The sequence below is a fragment of the Pezoporus wallicus genome, unplaced genomic scaffold (assembly GCF_028554395.1).
Source record: "Pezoporus wallicus isolate ANWC-B61680 ecotype Strahan unplaced genomic scaffold, APGP_CSIRO_Pwel_v1 contig_12129, whole genome shotgun sequence".
NCBI classification, from domain to species: Eukaryota; Metazoa; Chordata; class Aves; order Psittaciformes; family Psittacidae; genus Pezoporus; species Pezoporus wallicus.
This window is the reverse complement of record NW_026642642.1, coordinates 556073-572867: the sequence shown is the minus strand read 5'-3', so window position 1 is coordinate 572867 and position 16795 is coordinate 556073. Positions and strand designations below refer to the sequence as shown.

General features: G+C 53.5%; 2 protein-coding genes across 2 annotated transcripts; one reads left to right on the top strand and one right to left on the bottom strand.

Moving 5' to 3' along the window:
- The first annotated feature begins 129 nt into the window (after positions 1-129).
- RGP1 (RGP1 homolog, RAB6A GEF complex partner 1) lies at positions 130-12248 on the top strand. Its single transcript, XM_057431183.1, has 9 exons — positions 130-337; positions 893-1032; positions 4808-4944; positions 5308-5391; positions 9055-9204; positions 9284-9430; positions 9821-9948; positions 10852-11029; positions 11200-12248. The coding sequence occupies exons 2-9, from the start codon at positions 917-919 to the stop codon at positions 11421-11423; spliced, it is 1164 nt and encodes a 387-aa protein (XP_057287166.1). The 5' UTR covers positions 130-337; positions 893-916; the 3' UTR covers positions 11424-12248.
- Positions 12249-13135: 887 nt separating this feature from the next.
- MSMP (microseminoprotein, prostate associated) lies at positions 13136-14793 on the bottom strand. The gene is made up of 3 exons (XM_057431186.1): positions 14288-14793; positions 13578-13686; positions 13136-13335 (listed from the first exon to the last, which is right to left on the bottom strand). The coding sequence occupies exons 1-3, from the start codon at positions 14391-14393 to the stop codon at positions 13146-13148; spliced, it is 405 nt and encodes a 134-aa protein (XP_057287169.1). The 5' UTR covers positions 14394-14793; the 3' UTR covers positions 13136-13145.
- Between the last annotated feature and the right edge of the window lie 2002 nt (positions 14794-16795).

Genomic DNA, 16795 nt, shown 5'->3' with positions numbered 1-16795 from the left:
GGCCCCGGGGCACGGCGCCTCCGAGCGCGTCCGGAAACCCGGCTCCGCCCCGCCGCCGGAGCGGCCGGCGATCCCCAGGGCGCCCGGCCGAGCGCTGCTGAGCGGCGCCCGAGAGTTCCCGAGAGTTCCCGAGCGCGCCCCGAGAATTCCCGAGCGCTCCCCGAAAGGTGCCGAGTGAGCGCCGAACGCTGCCGAAAAGGCCCCGAACGCCGCCGAGCCGGTCGGAAGAGCTGAGGGGAAGCTGGGCCTGAAGCGGTGGTGGCTCTGTGCGGGGCAGGGAGTGCGGAGCGGCCTAGGGCTGCGGGGAAGGTGCGGTGCTGTGTCTCCGACCCCTCAGGTGGGTGTTTTAAGTGCGTGCGTTTGCTGTCGGGGCCGCTCCTGAGCCGCCTGGGTTGAGGTGGCAGGGCTGGCCCTTACCCCCCTCAGTATGTACTGGCCCCCTTGAGTCTCTGTGGGGCTGAGGCAGGGGGTGTATAACAGTGTGTATGGCCAGGGTTGTGCTTGGTTTCCGTGTGTGAGTGAAGAGCTGGGGCTGTCTCTGCTCTCCCCCCTGCCATGTGTGTGAGGAGTGTATATGTCTGTCTGTGTGTGCCAGGCCAGAGCTGCCCCTGACCCCAGTACGTGTCTGTGTGCTATACATATTTAGAGCTGGGGCTCTCCCTAACTTCCCTGTGCATGTGAGGAGGGGTAGTGGTGCATGTGTGTGTATGTATGTGTGTGCCAGGCCAGAGCTGTCTCTCACCTCTGTAAATGTCTGTGTTCTGTACGTGTTTAGAATTGGGGCTCTCCCTGACTTCCCCGTGTGCACATGCTGCACCTGGCTATTGCTGTCCCTCTCTGCCACACCACCTAGCCCTGTCTCCATGCCCACTGTTCCTTTATTTCTTGGCAGGTGTGCAGCAGTGCTGTCCAAGCCATGATTGAAGTGTTGGCCAAGCTGGGCCGTGGGCCTGTGTTCCTGGCAGGGGAGGTGCTGGAGTGTGTGATCACTTTCACCAACCCGTTATCAGCCTCATCTACGTCTGCCAGCAGGTATGGCAGCCTGTGCCAGTGAGCCCTTGCCTCTGCCTGGGTGCTTCCAAAGGGGACGGCATTCCCTCCCTCTTGAGCGGCCAAATGTCATGGCTGTTCTGTGGGACAGTGGTGCTAGCTCAGCCACTGGTGACTTCCCTGCCTGCAGTACTCCCTTAAGAGTGCTTTGTACCATTGCTGTTTCAGGGCTGAAACTGAGGTAATTACTCTGGTTTTCTGCCCTCAAGAAAGAGACAAGAAAAAAAGCTATGCAGTTAAAGTTGCTTTTAACTGCTCTTCAGATGAGCCCTCAGTGACAGGGTTGCCAGCAGAAAATGAAGCCAAACAGGCTGCCAAAGTGGGATATCTAGTTACACCAGGGTGACAGTCTCACAGAGCAACTTCCAGATGTCATGATTTCCTATGTTTATGGAAGGTGCTCTCTCTGTCCAGCATTGTGCTGGCACATCAGTGCGATGCCTGCCTCCAGAGCTGGCAGGCAGAGGGGCAAGCACTGCCCATAGTCAGAAAAAGGCAGCCTTCTGTGGCAGCATTTTCTGTGGCCCAGCATTTGATTGCTGCATCTCCCCTTATCATTGCTGTGCCTGAAAGAGGTGTTGAGGAAACGTGACAGTAAGGAAGCTTCCTATATTGGCTCACAGTGGGTGACTCCACGTCGTAAGTAGTCACCCAAAGCATCCATGTCCGCTGATTGTGTGGCCTTGTCTGGTTCTCCCAGGGGTGGAGAGTGCTTTCTCATCTTGAGCCCTCCCTGGGAAGTGTCCATTCTCAGACCTGTCAGGTTCAGCGTCTTTTCACCACCTGCACATATTTCACACGTAATTGTTTTGGTGGGCGTGCTTCCAGTGCTTGCAGCCTCAGCAGCAGCAAAGCGGTGTCTTGTATTAGTGCCGTAGGGCTTCTTTGTTTATTGCCTTTGTCAACTTTTCATCTTTTTCTTCCTGGTTCACTTTGCGTGCTGAATTCAGTTTTCACATTCGGCTGTGATGTATGTCTACCTTTCCAGAGTTTCATCTTGTATGGTGGCAGTGCTGTTTTGACTAGTTCTGACACATGTGAGACTGCAAGTGGAGCAGTTTTGGAGGTTCACAGTGCAGTTACAGAAGCTTCATTTGGGAACTTCAGCTGTGTCCTGATCTGCAGAAAACTGCCACTTGGAAACTCTTTAAAATAAAGAAGCAGGCAACCAAAACTGAGGAGACCTGGCGAAGTCATACGAGTGGCAACACCAAATACCAATTTACAGAATGTGGGTTGCGTAAAGGCAGGAGCCAGACCAAAGCGCAGTCACTGCAAAAAGCAGATAGACCTGTCAGGGACTAGAAGCTTTCAGGGCTGTCAGAAGCTGTGGTGGAGGTGGTGGAACCGAGAAGCACGCATTTCAAGTGTAGGGACAGAACTAAAGGACAGTCAGTAAATGCCAGGAAGTTAATCTGGTGGTGGTATACAAGAAACAAAGGTCTTCTGCCCAAAGGCTGTGTGAAGCGTGGCCCCTGTGGGCTACAGGAGCCACAGGGGGAGGTGAGAGAGGAAGGAAGTGACCTCAGCACCAGCACAGGATCCTTCTGCACCCTGTCGGCTAGAGCAACCAGGTGTTTGGTAGGAAAGAACATGCAAATTTTGTTTGGGTGTCTGGTTAGAAAAATGAAACCAATCCAGCAGTTTGTTGTCAGGCAATACTGGGGGGTGGGGGGAGGGAAAGAGTCAAAAGACAGTGTTTGAATTTGAAGGTAATGTAATCGTGCTGAGCCTGTAGAATCACAGAATGGTTTGGGTGGAAGGGACCTTAAAGCTCATCCGGTTCCAACCCCCCGCCACAGGCAGGGACACCTTCCACTAGAGCAGGTTGCTCCAAGCCCCGTCCAGCCTGGCCTTGAGCACTACCAGGGATGGGGCAGCCACAGCTTCTCTGGGCACCCTGTGCCAGTGCCTCAGCACCCTCATAGTGAGCAGCTTCTTCCTAATGTCTGATCTAAATCTCCTCTCTGTCAGCATAAAGCCGTTCCCCTTGTCCTGTCCCTGCATGACCTTGTAGCCTGTAGTCCTTCTCCAGATTTCTTGTAGCTCTGATTTAGGTACTGGAAGACTGTTAAAAGGTCTCCTTGGAGCCTTCTCCAGGCTGAACCAGCCCGGCTCGCTCAGCCTGTCTCCAGAGCAGAGCTGATCCAGCCCTTGCAGCATGTTCATGGACTATATATAAAATATATATAAATATATTCATGGCCCTATATAAAATTAGTGAATATTGTCTCTTAAGATTTTTTTTTTCTCTGTTGCCATATATGTTCCCAGATACCTTACAACCTTATGGCAGCCCTTATGGAAAAGTCATGCTGGTGCTTTTGAAGATACAGGATGACAGTTGTGGGGTTAGAGGTAACTGGGTAGAGTAACCGACACGTGTTTGTGTAGAGGCAGCCAGCACATACAGAAGATCAAATAACACATTGTTAGTCAGCTGAAACAAATGCAGCACACCTCTCCCTCTGGTTTGTCTGGACGTTTAACTGCTCTGATGTGTCACATTGAGAGATACCTGTGTGCCACAAAAAATCCCTGTGCCACCTAGAAGTAGTGTCAGTGCTTACTAATCAGGTAGTGGTGTTAGAAAACACCAGAGGAACCATACATTGGCTAATCGAAATAAAAATTCTGCTGCTATTGAAATAAAATAGATGAGTGTTTTCAAAACTGAGAGGCATCTGTACTGCCAGGGGAAATATCTTGTGGAATCGCTGGTGATCATAGCAGGGTCCAGGACATGACGCTGCTTTTCATGCCAGTTCTTGTGGCTGAACAGAAAAGGGGTAAAATGACACCTTTACCTCCACCACAGCCATCAGCAAGTCCCTTGCATCAGGAGGAGAAAATAGGTCCTTATGAAGGACCCAGAAGTGTCCTCCTATGGCCTGACAGAGACAGAAATTGGTGTTCCTGAGGGGGACGGTGCTGTGCAAAGGGAGCACGTCTGTGCCCTGCCTGCCCTGGGGAGTGTTGAGCTTGCAGCACTGGGTACTGTGGGCAGGGGCAGATGACCCCAGGTTTTAAGTAGTTGTTGCTTTTGAATTTGCCCACTTCCCTGATGGTTCTGTTATTACCAAAATGCCTCGGAGTACTGCTCTGTGTGTCACTTCTGGCTTGGGATTCAGTTCTTTGTGGCTGAAAGCCCTCTGCCAGGCCTGGCTGATGCATGATGAGTAGAGGTGTTCTCTCAAGAGTGCACTCTGTGGCCAGTCCCAAGCTGTGGGTGATGAGAAAGATGATTCAGTGAGTAAGGCTTGGGACCGGATCTTGAGATGCTTCACCTCAGCATATTTGCTGGAGGATCCCTGTGACCTTCTGCACAGGACACTTCACCTCTGTCCCCATGGAAGGGGTGGCTGCCCACCTGCACTGGTGGCTGTCTTCTGCCACATATGTACAGTGGGCTTCTCAGGGCAGGGGTGTCTGTGCTGTCCTCAGGTGTTGTGGCTCAGGCTGCAAATATTGCTGCTGAAGAAGAGCCTTCAGGCCCAGAGCCAGGCTTTGGGTGAAACTCCTGTCAGCAGATGGAGTGGAAGTGGCTTTGTGTCAGCACCTCATCTTGAGCTTGCTGCAAAGGCTTGTTTGGAGTGGGACTGTGAGAGTGGCTTCAGTGATGGTGAAGCAAGTCCTTTCTCCCAGGCTAGCAGTCCCACATGGAGCTGAGCAGAAAGACCTGCTCTTCTCTCAGTTCATGCTTCCTGTAATCCAGGTTTAAAGCACAAACATGAGTGTTGCTCTTCTCTTTTCCCAGTGAGATGCTGGCGTGGGCCAGTGCCCAGATTCACTGCCAGTTTCACGCCAGCGAGAACCGGGTGGCACTCCCTCCCTCTGATGGCAGCAAGCATGATGTACAGGCAGAGAATGAGACAGTCTTCGTGCCCAACAGAGGTGCGTGCCACTTTTGTAACCCTCGGTAGGGATGGTGAGAGCGCAGCAAGCAGGAATCTAACAGTCTCTAATGTGTCTCTTGAGAGCAGAATGCATAGAAGTGAATGGGCAGTCCGTGTTGTTTTCCATGTGTAATTCCCTGGCGATGGCTGCTGCAGGAGCTTGCTAGTACTGGGATCAAAAGTGACAATACCTTGAAGCAAAAGCTTGGAAGGTTGTCTGTCCAGGTGTTCTGGGAATGTCTAATGATCTGACTGGGGCTTTAGGTGTTTTCTTTCTCAGCCCTCTTCTCCCCATTCCTAGTCTGGCTGTCCTGGTCGCAGCCTGAAGCTGGGCAGCTTTAATGTGTTTTTTCTCTTCCAGGAGAGCGGGGTCAGTGTATCCTGTCCACCCCACCAAAGATTCTCTTCTGCGACTTGCGACTGGACCCGGGGGAGTCAAAGTCCTGTGAGTCCTGCCTTCTCTTCCCCTGCTTGACCCTGGTGAGCCCCGCTTTCAAAGCTGGCTCTGCAGACCTGAGTGCTTGAGTGGCAGACCCTGGTGCTTCCTAAACCAAGGTGCTTTGGTGGGAGTGTGAGCGCTGAGGAACAGCATGCTGCCTCACCCATAGTCTGTTCTCCACCATACGAACACTGCATACAGCAACATGTCCCTCCATCCTGCCCCTGGCCTGTGGCCTTTGCCACAGGTCCATTGTGTAGCTGTGGGGCATAAAACATTTTGAAATATGTGTCTGCAGCTGAAGGAACGTTTACACACACCCATGCTTCCTCGCCTTTATTTCTTCAGCCACACTGGAGTGTGAAGCACAGAAGTCTGTGCTTCCTCTTCAGACCACAGTCTTCTGCTGCTTGTAGTTTTTCTGCTGTAAAAGTGAGCACTTCTCTGGTCAAAGCACTCCATGTCTCCAGAGCCCTCCAGTGGTGTCCTTCCAGTGAGTCCCCTTTAAGCTCTCCTTCATTACTGCTTTCCCTTTTGCTGTTTAGAGAAATTTTCATCCTTTTCACAAGGAGCTTGCAGCCACTCGTTTTTGTTGTTCCAGGCAACTGCTTCTACCTGAGCAGACAGTGATGAAAATACAAGTATGTGTTTTTGTCTCTTGGTCAGTGACTGCATGACCCAGCATGTGAGTTCGTGTGGCATCTCCTTTGCATTCCAGCAGCAGTGTAACAGTTGGGCAGTGCAGGCTGCACATGGAGAGCTGCCTCAGATTGTCCTAGGCATCTGCTGCATCAGCCATCTCTAGGGAATGGTTGATGGAGACATCTCAAGTCACAGACCAAAGGGAGCGGAGAGGCACTGCCTGTGGTGGAGGGTTTCCGCTGGAGCATTGAGCTCTGGGGAGCAAAGCTGCAAGTGAGACCAAGAAGCTGCAGGCTGTTACATGCTGATGTTGAAGTTGGGTTCTTCTGCCTTTCTAGGCTTGAAGGGCCCTGACTGGAGGGAAAGGTGGACAGGGTGAAAGCAGTCAGGCTTGGGTAGGTGATGAGTGGGGTTGGGCAGTGCTATCTGGGGCTCTGTCTCCTAAACTACAAAGCAGATTGAGCAGGTTTGGTTATTTACTTTTGTACAGCAGTGTGCTGGGGAAAGGAGCTGGCCCTGCCACTTTGCAGACAAGGTCTGCTGTGCTTTCTGAAAGAAGAAAGGTGGCAAATACCTCAGCTGGCCTGAAGCTCACTGGGATTCTCCTGTGCTCCTTGCTGCTGCCAGTGTGAGGCTGGAGCACCCATTCCCCAGGAGCAGGGGGAAGCCCCTTTTCCTGTGCATCTCAGGCTGGCTCACCAGTGTTCTGGGAGAACAGATTGGTGACTACAGTCCCACCTCCAGGTGGCTGGGATGGATTGAGAGTCTTTCCTTGTGTGCTGGATTTGCAGGCAAAAGCTGTTCAGCCCCAGGTAAGTTGGTGATACTCTGTGCTTTCCTTCCCAGTGGTGTTGTACTGTGTGTGTGTGACACTGGCACAAGCAGCCTGCATCTGCCTTGCACTTGGATGCCCCTCCATAGAAATGACACAAACTCTTCCAACAGTTTGAGCTTCGTTGGCTGTATGTTACAGCCTTTCCCCTTGGCTGTGTGGTGCTGCAGTGTGTGGCACTGGGCTTTTCAGTGCTGAAACCCCCATATCACAGCCCTGGCTCTGCCAGGCTGCTCACACCAATCCCATCAGCCTGTGGAGCTGTTCCTCTCACGCGAGACTGCATCTGGCATGCCTGCACAGCATTCCTGGGGGCTCCTGCCAGCTCCGTGGAGGCAGAGTTAAGGCTGTGTGGGTGTGTATCTTAATTCTTCATTTCCTGTTTTTCAGAAGTTTTGACTTTTGCTGCGCAGTTTGCAAAGGCAAAAAATAAAAGAAAAAATAGTAAAACCAACCCAAGAAATCCTAATTCTGCTTCAGCAGAGCACTATGTTATTAAACTGTAGCCAGAGCTGGCACATACAGCTGAGGTCAGGCCGTCTCTTGATAAAAGGCCTTATTTTCAGTTGCTCACCAGCTTATTCCCCAATATATTCCTCTCGTTATAGTGCCTGTATATTGAAGTTGACTCATCTGCCATCCCTTTGACACAATGCCCAGGCTGAGCTCTTTAGATATGTCACCATCAAACGTTTTCTGAAGCCTTCAATTTCTGTGGCTGTTCTCTGCCTCCTCTCTGGTTTTGTAATACCTTTAAATATTTAGTGGATCACAGAGAGGAGAGGAAATGGAAGCAGCCTGGACACAGCTGGGAGCCCAGCCAGAGGGTACTGTGGGTGGGTAGGGAAGGCATCCATAGCTTCAGGAATGTGCTTCCTTTTGGGATATGCACAGAAGTTGGGACTTCCTGAATCTTGACATTCCTGTGCCAGGTAGCAAGCCACTCATCCTCCTCAGGCAGTGGTGGTCTCTGCTCAGATTATCCTCACTGGGCATGAAGGTCTTTGTGAGCACCCTTTTAAGCTTGATACAGGGGGTTAAAAGCAATCTGCTTCCTTCCTGGGAAGTATTTTGATTTTCCTCCCTGTCAGGACAGTTGTTGTCTTGATCTGCACCCCAGTCCAGCAGGGCAGGCTTGTGTTTTAAGGTGTGACAGCTTGTGGATACTACACGCTAGCATGGGCTTTTTTCTTCCTTCCAGTCCTGTTATTTTACATCTAGAAGTTATGTTTGAAAATGTAACCCTAGCTTTTAATCTAAGCCTCAATGTTTAGGATGTGCCAGAGGTGGGGAAGGATCTGTGGTTTCACAGCAGGATGGTGCCCTTCCTCTGGCAGGGTGTATCTGTGTTATGGTGGGCAAGCCAGAGAGGTGGAGGCTTCCCACAGTTCACTGTTTGTGCCTTTCTTATTGCACAGTGTGTGGTTTGGGAAAGCTGCAGAAGTGTTCATGCTGTGTCAAGAAGCGTTGGGGTTTGTGTGGTGGCCAAGGGGCTTTGAGGGGGCTGAATGTGGTCTAAGCCAAGCCCCAGCATCACAGAGGTCTCAGAGACAGAGGCTTTGTGGTCCAAGTCATCAGTCTGTCAAGTGGGATGTACCACAACTTGTTGTGAAGGTCTCTTGATTTGTTTCTTGGCTGTTTAGATCTAGTGCTTCAGAGGAAAACACAGGAAGAAGCTAATTTTTGTTGCTGAGTTTGGGGTTTGTGTAAAGCCAGTATCAAAAGTGGCATGAGGTATTGATCAGCACCTCTCTGCCGCATGGAGCAGAGCCCTGAGGAGGCTGCAGCGTTGTGACCACGTTGGGGAAGCAGTGTGCGAAGGAAGTGCGCAGAGACAAATTCAGGTTGAACTCGTGATGAGCAAGTTTAGCTCTTATGTGTTTGAGTTCCTGGATTTTACATCTTTCGCATTCTTTTGAGGCGGAAGAGTTGGTTTGTGTGGTTGCATGTGCTGGAAGCAGCATCTGGATGACGGTGCATGTGATGTGAGGATTAGTGCGGTGGTGCAGGGAAGCCAGGGAAGCGCTTGGCATGCTGTTGGAAAAAGGAGACAATAGAAAGCACCAGGCACTGTCCATAGTTCAGCACCACTGCTGGTGCTAGCCCTTGGTGCAGGGAGCCTGTGAGCAACAGCTCCAGAAGCTTTCTTTTGCCCTTGGAAAGCAACATTTCAATCTTCTCTATGCTCCTTGCAGATTCATACTGCGAGACGCTGCCCATAGACGGGCCTCCCTCTTTCCGGGGACAGTCGGTGAAGTACGTATACAAACTGACCATCGGCTGCCAGCGTGTCAACTCCCCTATCAAGCTCCTGCGGGTACCCTTCCGTGTCCTCGTGCTGCATGGTAAGGCCACGTGCTGCCCTGCCTGCAGGCACAGGTCTGGCTGCACCCTGTCCTTCTAACACTCTTGCCTTCTCCCCAGGGCTCAAGGATTATCAGTTCCCACAGGATGAGGCTGTTGCACCCTCAAACCCTTTCCTGGAAGCAGAGGAGGGCTTGAAGAAAGACTCTCGCTTGGCAGACCTGGCAACAGAGCTGCTCATGGTGGCCACCTCCCGACGCAGCCTGCGTAGGTCATATCCCCTTCTTGAACGTGCTGTCCTAACCTGGGCGTGAAGCACAGCTCAGGGCTTGCTGCAGAACCCTTGCTGGCAAAGCAAAGCCCTGACTGGAGCTTTGGAGCAGCTCCATCAGGTCCTGCCTGGGTCACAGTTTCTTCCCTGGCTCTTCCTGGCCAGTCACAGACTGCTCCTACTTCAGCCAAAGAGGCCCTTTTCCCAGTGTATTGCAGCTGCTGCAGGCATTTCCCAATGGGAATGCTGCCTCCAGGGTCTGTCCTTCACACCCAAACAGGAGGCAGGGATCACATCTGCTGTGCTCTGTGGTTAACCCAGAGCAGTGTATGAAGTAGATCCTTTTCCTACCCCAACTCTCTTCTTGCCCCCTTCTTGCTCCACAGACCTGTATAACATTAGCAACACTCGTGGCAAGGTGGGGACATTCTGCATCTTTAAGACCGTGTATAAGATCGGAGAGGATGTCATTGGGACCTTCAGCTTCTCAGAAGGAGACATCCCGTGTCTGCAGGTCAGTGCTGGTTTCAGGGTCACTGTGGGGAGAGGCAGGAGGGAGATGAAGAAGGGATTGGGGTGCCACTGGGCTGTTGTGGGGTTTCTAGTGGGACCCAGCTGAGGTCCCCTTGGGATATAAGGAGGAAAAGGGCTCCAGTTCTGAGGTTGTTTGGGAAATGGAGGTCCTGGGGCTTTGCACCGGGGCTGCTTGAGGTTGTGAGAGCGAGTGCCCTTCAGTGAAGGACTTGGGGGTGTTGGTCAATGAGAAACTTCACATGAGCTGTGCTTGAGCCCAGAAACCAACCGTATCCTGGGCTGTGTCAAAAGGAGCGTGACCAGCAGGTCGAAGGAGGTGATCCTGCCCCTCTACTCTGCTCTCGTGAGAGCTCACTTGGAGTATTGTGTGCAGTTCTGGTGTCCTCAACATAAAAAGGACATGGAACTGTTGGAATAAGTCCAGAGGAGGCCACGAGGATGATCAGGGGACTGGAGCACCTCCGGTATGAAGATAGGCTGAGAAAATTTGGGCTGTTCAGCCTGGAGAAGAGAAGGCTGTGTGGAGACCTCATAGCAGCCTTCCAGTATCTGAAGGAGGCCTGTAAGGATGCTGAGGAGGGACTCTTCATCTGGGACTGTAGTGACAGGACAAGGGGTAATGGGTTCAAACTGAAACAGGGGAAGTTCAGGTTAGATACAAGGCAGAAGTTCTTTCCTGTGAGATTGGTGAGGCCCTGGAACAGGCTGCCCAGAGAAGTGGTGGATGCTCCATTCCTGGCAGTGTTCAAGGCCAGGTTGAAGAGAGCCTGGGGCAACTTGATCTCTTGTGAGGTGTCCCTGCCTGTGGCAGGGGGTTAGAACTGCATGATCTTAAGGTCCTTTCCAAACCAAATTATCCTATGATTCTGTGATTGCCCTGCAGTTCTCAGTGAGCCTGCAGACGGAGGAGAGCATCCAGGAGGAGTTTCAGCGCCGGCGCGGGCAGCCCGTGTCCTTCAGCACGCATGCCCGCCATCAGGAGGCCTGCCTTCACACAGCCCAGAGCAGCTTCAGCCTGCCCATCCCGCTCAGCTCTACCCCGGGATTCACCACCAACATTGGTTAGTGGCACCAGGGAAGGGACCCCCTCTTGCTTGTACCCATAGGAGGACTGTGCCCTGGGGGAAGGAGCGGGTTTATTTGCGTGTCCCCTTGCCAGTACACAGCACTGAGGCAGCTGCTGTCCCTGTCCCTTGTGGTGTTGGCTGCTGACCCCCTGTCTTGCCCACAGTGTCCCTGAAGTGGAGGCTGCACTTTGAGTTTGTGACCTCCGGTGAGTCGGCGGGGAACTGCTTGGTTCGTGGGAGCCAGCCAGAGGCCATCACCTGGACTGGGGTGGAGCAGATGGAAGTGGACACTTTCAGCTGGGATTTACCCATCAAAGTCCTTCCCACCAACCCCATCCTGGCTTCCTATGTGTCTCAGTTCTCCAGTACTAATTCCATCACCATCTGAGGTGGTGAGAGGTGGTAGGGCCTGTGGTGCTAAAGCATGTGCTGCCGGTGGGAATGGCAGGTAGAACTGTCACCAGCGTGCTGCAGGACGCACATCCCAATATCCCCTTCATCTGTAGTCACTGGGCAAGTCTGTCCTGCTTGCAGGTGGAGGAGCACTGTGCTTGCTGTGGTATCTTGTGCTGCAGCCCTTGGCTGGGAGCTGGATCCTCTCTGCCTGGGTGAAGGTGCAGTCCCAGCACTCACCAAAAAGAAGTCTGCTGCCCAGAGAACAGCCTGACGTGCCTTTACCCCATGAGGGGCTTCCAAGAGGGAAAGTCCTAGCCCAAGGAAAGGATAGGGGAGCTTTTCCAGTGAAGCCCCATACCAGCCTCGTGTGAAGGCTGTGCCCCTACAGAGAGACCCCTAAAGCAGAGGTCTGTCCGCATGGGCTGGGTGGGATCCTGCTTTCCTGCCCCAGCACACATCCTGCCTCTTGCATGGGGTGTCCTGTACGCACAACCCTACCCTCACCCAGAGAAGGTAGGTCCTGGCAGGCCAGCTCTGTGCTGCCAGCATGTGCTGGTGTCCTGTGTCCCTGTGGCCATGTGCTGTGGCAGCACCACAGTGATGATCCACAGCAAGCTGTTCTCTGTTCACCCTCCTGGGTATGAAGTCATCCTGCTGGTCTCAGGATCCTTAGGGAGCTGGAGTGAATGTGTGCTGTGCTCTGGAGGTCTCCCTGCTCAACCCCCAGCTCCCCATTTCTACCAAACCCTTCCATAGTTTTTCTTTATTAATGAAAGTCTAATAAAAATCCAGATGTGCAAAACTCATCCTTCCCAAGCACCTTGTTCCGGTTCCATTCCCAGTGGGTGACCCAGCCCACCTTGCACAACAGTCAAAAGGCTGGAGACGTCCTCTTTGTTTAATACCTTTATTGCAAGAACAGAAACATCTACACAAGGCTCTGCGCAGCACAAGGCATGGCACCAGCAGGGGCAGGCAGCCAGGATGGCCAGCTCCATCCTGGCATGTGTGGATTAACTTCAGCTCCCTGAAACCTGGCAGGGCACCCTGCAGCAGGGCATGGGGCGTCCCCTGGAGACATTTAGTGGTTCTCCTGCTCTGCCACCCGCTCTGGGCTGGCTCCATTGCAGTGTTGCCCAGGGCTGGCCTGCAGTGCTGGGGATCCCCTCCAGCCCTGGGAGCTGTGGGAGCAGGGGTGTTAGTGGTTCCAGAGGTGGGTTGTGCCCCTCGTGCTGCGGGACAGAGAAGGGGCTGGCTGAGGTGTGTGGGTCCTGCATACACAGTGCTCCCCAGTGAGCTCCCAGTGGCTGCTGTGCAGGGGGACAGAGATCTGGGAGGGAGGAAGGAGCTGCTTAGCTTGAGGCTAAATGTGGGAGTACAGCACAAGGATGTGTTTGGTCCTGTATCTCTTTCCTTAGTAGCTGGAGGTTTCCTGCCCACCTGGGAGGAGATCCCATAGGATCTACCTTCCCATGGTTTGCAGAGCATCTCTGGAGGACGGGGGCCTCTTTCTGTTCAGGGAGCTGAAGGCAAAAGCAAAGCCGTACCGTGGCAGCGCTAGGGTGTAAATGTTAACTCAGTACCATAGTGTGTGCATAGTGGTTTCCCTCGAAGGTGGCAGCAGTGATGTCTCTACAGGATGGGGTAGGTCTGGAGCATGCGGGAGGTGTGGAACGTGATGGATGCCAGGGGGACACGGGGTGCTGCTGAGCTTTTATCTGCTCAGCCTTGCACTCAGCACCTTGTTGATGAGCGGCTCGGGGGTGCCGGGTGAGCCCCACTCATGCTCCAGGCTCTTCACACAGGGCAGGCTGGGGTTGGCCTTCTGCACCACCGAGATCTGGCACGTCTGTGAGTCATAGTGGGCTTCACACCAGTCAGGGAAGTCAATGGGGTGCTGGGTACTGCAGGAGAAGGCACTGTCAACTCCCCCATAGCTCCTGGGCATCTCATTGTGCTGCGACACCCCTGACCCCACTCTCACCGCCACCCTCAGCACTTCAATGGGTTCCTGCCCACCTCTGCCCCTTGTTCCCCAGGGCCTGGCACCCCGCATTTACACCCACCAGGCTCAGACACAGAGGTGCCATGGCAGGGCAGCATGACCGCAGTATCCCACCCCAGTACCCCTGGTCCCCTCACTCACGTCTCGCAGCAGCCCACGCCAACGGGGTGCAGGCAGGTACAGAGCAGGCAGTTGGTGCTCAGCCACGACTCCCCAAGGGAGAACTGCTTCCCCTCGTACTCGCAGGGAGCTGCAAAGGAAACAATGGTGATGAGCACATGTGGGCCTGCCCTGGGGTGAGTGGGACCCTCTTCAGCACCCCTTGTGCCCTGAAGGAGGGGCAGGGGGATGCCATGACCTCCCACCCACCCTATGGTACAGGAGACACTTGATGATCTCTCCACCATGCTGCAGGCATGGGATACCTAAGCATGTGTCAAGGGTGATGCTTCCACCCATCATCCCCTGACCATGCCCTGCAGCTCTCCCCACTACCCTGGCAGCATAGGGCAGAGGCAAGCAGCTCTTGCTTCCCAGGAGAGGCCATATCCAGCATCCCTTGGGATTTGAGCATCTCTGCAGCCCTGGAAGGCAGCCCTTCTCTGCTGCACACTCAGCCCCAGCCGGGCTCCTGCCAGGAGCAATCCATGACCCAGCGAGCTTTTTCTCAGCCAGAGCCCTGGGGAGCTGTTGTGTAGTTTATAGACTGCTCCTTCTACTAGTCACTGGCCCACGATCACACTCCTGAGCTCATCACACTCCCTCCTGTCCTTCACAGAGCCCCGCTGCCCCAGGGAAAGCGGAGGCCTCCTCTTCCCATCAGGTTCTTCCCTTCTCACCTCTCTGCTTACCTTTAGCTTGGAAATAGCATTTGGCCTGGGAGCCCGGCAGCTGGAGGAGGAGGGAGAGCAGCAGGCAAAACCAAGCACACCCCATCTTCTGTGCTCGCATGGCCATGGTCAGCGTTGAGCTCGTCTTCACCGAGGTTGCCTTGCTTCTCTATTGCCTTTGCTTCTTCCCTTCTCGCTCTGAGCGCCTTTTTAATGCTCTCCTGATCCCAACAAGAGATATTTATAAAGTTCAGCTTTACGACCCTGGCCACCAGCTGTGCCCCACTGGAAAAGTTGTAAAACTCATTTCCTGATTTGAAAGGCATGAAAACAAGAGGTAGGATCAAGATTTTTAACAAGCTGTGAAAAGCTGATTCATGCCCTCCAGAAATGTCTCCAGTTGGAAGCCCTGGTGGGTGCAAGGCTCCGCAGCGAGGGGAGATCCAAGGGACCCCAGCGGGGTTGCCCTCAGCAGCATGATGAGCACTGGAGATCCTGGACCCTGATCAGGATAGCCCCAGGCTCCCCTCTGGTCACGCTGATCTCTGATCCTTCACAGCAGCCAGGGATTCGGGAGCATCCCATTGTGTAGGGACGAGAGCAGCACAGGTGTCCTGTCAGCAGTGTGGGATGCAATGGCACTGTCCTTGGTGGGGATGGAGATGCTCATGCGCAGCTCCTGTGTACCAAAACATGGCAGTTTCAGCCCATCCTAAGCTGCAGCCATGCCAGGCTCATGGCCACGCATGGGTTGGGGGTGACAATGAGGTTTTTGGCCAAGAGCAGGCAGTACAGTGATTGCTGGTGAGGAAGGCTGTACATGAGGCATGATCCAGGGCGCGTCTGAGCAGTGCCTGTGAAAGTGGGGCCATGCCTGTGTACATGCAGCACTCACAAGATGCTAGAGCTGAGCAGCCCCTTACAGAGGCTGGAAACCAGCCCCAGCAGAAACAGGGCACAGGAGGGACAAAAACAGAGGCCAAGGTGCATTTAGTCAATGGTGAGAGAGAACCAAAGGGCTTGGCTGGAAGCAAGAAGCCCTGTGAAGATGCCACACAACCCAGGAACATGCCCATGGTCCTCACAGACCCTTACCCAGAGGTACTGCCTGTGGGCTGACGTGACAAGGCTGTTATCAGCTGTCAAAGGGAGGGGATGGATGAGATGGAGCAGGTCGGAGCCCTGGAGAGCTACCGGCAAAGGGCTGAATTGCCAAGGGAAATCAGAGCCCTTGTCAGAGGTGCTGCCGGGAGCAGGAAGCGGGCCCAGGCATTGAGGAGGTGGTGTCAGTAGTGATGGCATATGTGGCTCATCTTCCCTGTGTTAAGCTCCCTGTGTTCGGAGGGGCTGGGATAGGTTTACACCCTGACGCGTGAGGCTGAATATCCCTTCCAGAATTTGTGTTGGCACCTGCTATCATAGCTGGGTATTTTTTTCAGCCCCATAAATGCCCAATCCGTCCTTGAATCCTGCTAAATTTTGGCCTCAGCGTTTTCCTGTGGCAGCCTAATTAAGCACGAAGTAAAAAAGTGAAAAAGAATTGCTTCCTTTTATCCGCTTTGGATTCACCACCTTTGGCTTTGCAGGCACAGTCGCTTTGCGTTGGTCCTCTGGGCCCCAACGCCATCCTCTTGCATCCCCATCCTGCATCTTATGCTTTAGCCTCTCAAGGACCAACCCCAGGTTTGTATCATTTTCCCTTCTGGGAGTTACCCCAATGCTCTCACAGTGCCCTGGGTGATGTTGTGTCCCTCCTGGTGGGGTGCCTGGGTGGCAGCGAGGATGGGATCAGTCGGAAAAGGCTGATAATAAATCAGAGAAGCTCAGAGCACTCATGAGCAATCCGCTGGATACAAGGACATACACTGAGATGGTGAAGCGTGCCAGTGACTAATCAAAGTCACCCTTTTGTGCAGAGCTGTTACTATATAAGGAGGATAAAAGCGTTCGTCGTCAGAGCGGTAAATGAATATTCCTATTGTGTGTTTGGAAAGAGAAGTCAGGCACGCTGGTAACCACAATGAAACCATCCATCATGGTTTCATCACCGAGTGTGGCAAACACTAAACAAAAGCGGTGGGTTTCATTTGGAGGCTGCATGGCCTGGCTGGGCTTCCAGAACAGCGCTGGGAATCTGGGGTGAGAGCCTCGCACTGCTGTGTGGAGGGGCACTGCTCCTGCTCCATAGCAGAGGCATTCCTGGGATCTCTGTAACTGTTCCGGTTTCCCAAAGAGAGGATAAAGGCTACCAGCCCACATCATTAGCACCGTTTGCTGGGTAAATGCAGATGCGGAGGAAAGGGGGTCAGGACACCCCTTGGCATGTTGCAGAGGGACGTGTAGCGTGAAGCACCCTCCATACTGTGGCTGTGGGCTGGGGATGGGGCTGGTGGCCCCACACAGCTCTTCCCCCTCCAGGCCTCACTCCTTCTCCTTTCTCCTCGTATCCCTGGGCACCCTTCTGGCCCCATGCGGAGACCAGAGCAGGATGGGGCTTGTAGCTTGGGAAGCAGCAGCTGGAGTTGAGCT

Excerpts from the sequence above, each read along its gene's own strand:
- RGP1 (XM_057431183.1), top strand. The coding sequence starts at position 917 with ATGATTGAAGTGTTGGCCAAGCTGGGCCGTGGGCCTGTGTTCCTGGCA. Across the intron at positions 1,033-4,807 it reads TCATCTACGTCTGCCAGCAG|TGAGATGCTGGCGTGGGCCA; the intron begins GTATGGCAGCCT and ends CTCTTTTCCCAG. Across the intron at positions 11,030-11,199 it reads GGGATTCACCACCAACATTG|TGTCCCTGAAGTGGAGGCTG; the intron begins GTTAGTGGCACC and ends TCTTGCCCACAG.
- MSMP (XM_057431186.1), bottom strand. The coding sequence starts at position 14,393 with ATGGCCATGCGAGCACAGAAGATGGGGTGTGCTTGGTTTTGCCTGCTG. Across the intron at positions 13,687-14,287 it reads ATGCTATTTCCAAGCTAAAG|CTCCCTGCGAGTACGAGGGG; the intron begins GTAAGCAGAGAG and ends TTTCCTTTGCAG. Across the intron at positions 13,336-13,577 it reads GGCGTGGGCTGCTGCGAGAC|TACCCAGCACCCCATTGACT; the intron begins GTGAGTGAGGGG and ends CTTCTCCTGCAG.